The sequence below is a fragment of the Pteropus vampyrus genome, unplaced genomic scaffold (genome assembly GCF_000151845.1).
Source record: "Pteropus vampyrus isolate Shadow unplaced genomic scaffold, Pvam_2.0 Scaffold11117, whole genome shotgun sequence".
Taxonomy (NCBI): Eukaryota; Metazoa; Chordata; class Mammalia; order Chiroptera; family Pteropodidae; genus Pteropus; species Pteropus vampyrus.
The window spans coordinates 1-1,110 of record NW_011899898.1 but is presented as its reverse complement, the minus strand read 5'-3'; the positions used below and the strand labels follow the sequence as shown (position 1 = coordinate 1,110).

At 55.8% G+C, this 1,110-nt stretch overlaps 1 protein-coding gene across 2 annotated transcripts in view; it reads right to left on the bottom strand.

Moving 5' to 3' along the window:
* LOC105310761 (WD repeat-containing protein 91-like) overlaps nt 1–1,085 on the bottom strand; it is a 4,696-nt gene extending 3,611 nt beyond the window's left edge. For both annotated transcript variants that reach the window (XM_011386875.2, XM_023526840.1), the window contains exon 1: nt 921–1,085. In XM_011386875.2, coding sequence (XP_011385177.1) covers nt 921–1,043 — 123 coding nt within the window. In that variant the 5' untranslated portion in view covers nt 1,044–1,085. The remainder of the gene's footprint in view (nt 1–920) is intronic.
* Between the last annotated feature and the right edge of the window lie 25 nt (nt 1,086–1,110).

The window sequence follows — 1,110 nt, the reverse complement described above, 5'->3', positions numbered from 1 at the left end:
TCTCAGTTGCCTAAGATTTCAAAAAATAAAAAAAAAGAGAAAGCAAGGACAATCTCCTCTCAGCCCCACCATCCCAGGATTTCAAGGCTCGTGGTTAGGGATACCGATACCAATCCTACACTCCCATTTTACAGATCAGGACACTGAGGTCTAGAGGGCTGAAACGCTTTGCTTTTGCATCTAAGTAGTTACTAACTTCGGTAAGACAGTAACCTGAGCCTCCTAGCTCCCCTCCAGCACTCTTGCCGCTAGCTCACTGCTTCTCTCAAGTCGCCTGCCGGCCCCAAGTGAAGTCAGCAAACATATCCACAAATCGCACCTGTAGAAATTCCAGCAACTTCTCAACGAAAAATCATGTCTTAGCAGGGGAAGTAAAATGTATTAAAATATGCAATGAGGTCTTCCTCGACTGCTGAACCAACTTGCCAACGAATCACTGATAAGGCCATTTTAAATAAACACTGCAGATACTTGAACCCAGCTAACATTTTGGGCTGCGGACCCCTTTGCTCTCAAATGCCACAGAAAGCTAACTACTGAATATTTCTATTGCCAAAACTCAACCATCTACCCTGCCTTAGCTCCTAAAACCTCACTGCCATCCTGGCCAACGACTGGCCAGCACCTGCTGGAAGGCTGGGGTGGAGGACGGAGCCCTGGACCAGGAGTTAGGACACCTGGGCTCCAGCCTCTGGGATGCTCCTGAAGCGCTGGGCAACTTCAGGCAAAGCATGTCCCCTCTCAGGGCCTCGGTTCCTCATCTGTCAAGAGAGGGCCGGACGCGCTGAAGTAGAATGTCCCCCACCCCCCCAAGCTCAGTGACAGCGCCGCTCCCGCCCTGGAGGGCAGTGCCGGGGAAGAGCCCGCTTCGGGCTCCCTTGGGGCCGCCTCTGCCCGCTCCGCGCCCGCTAGCCTCTCACCCGGAACCCTTTCTCCTTGTCCGCCTTGATCTCGGCGTCCAGCTGCCGCAGTGTATACGTGAAGCCGCGGAAGAGCAAGTACTCGCGGACCAGCTCGTCAGTGCGCTCCACCGCCTCCGCCATCGCTGCGCCAGCGCCGTGAGGGTCCGCGGCGGGCGAGGGACGGAGGGGCGGGGCCTGGCCCGTAGGG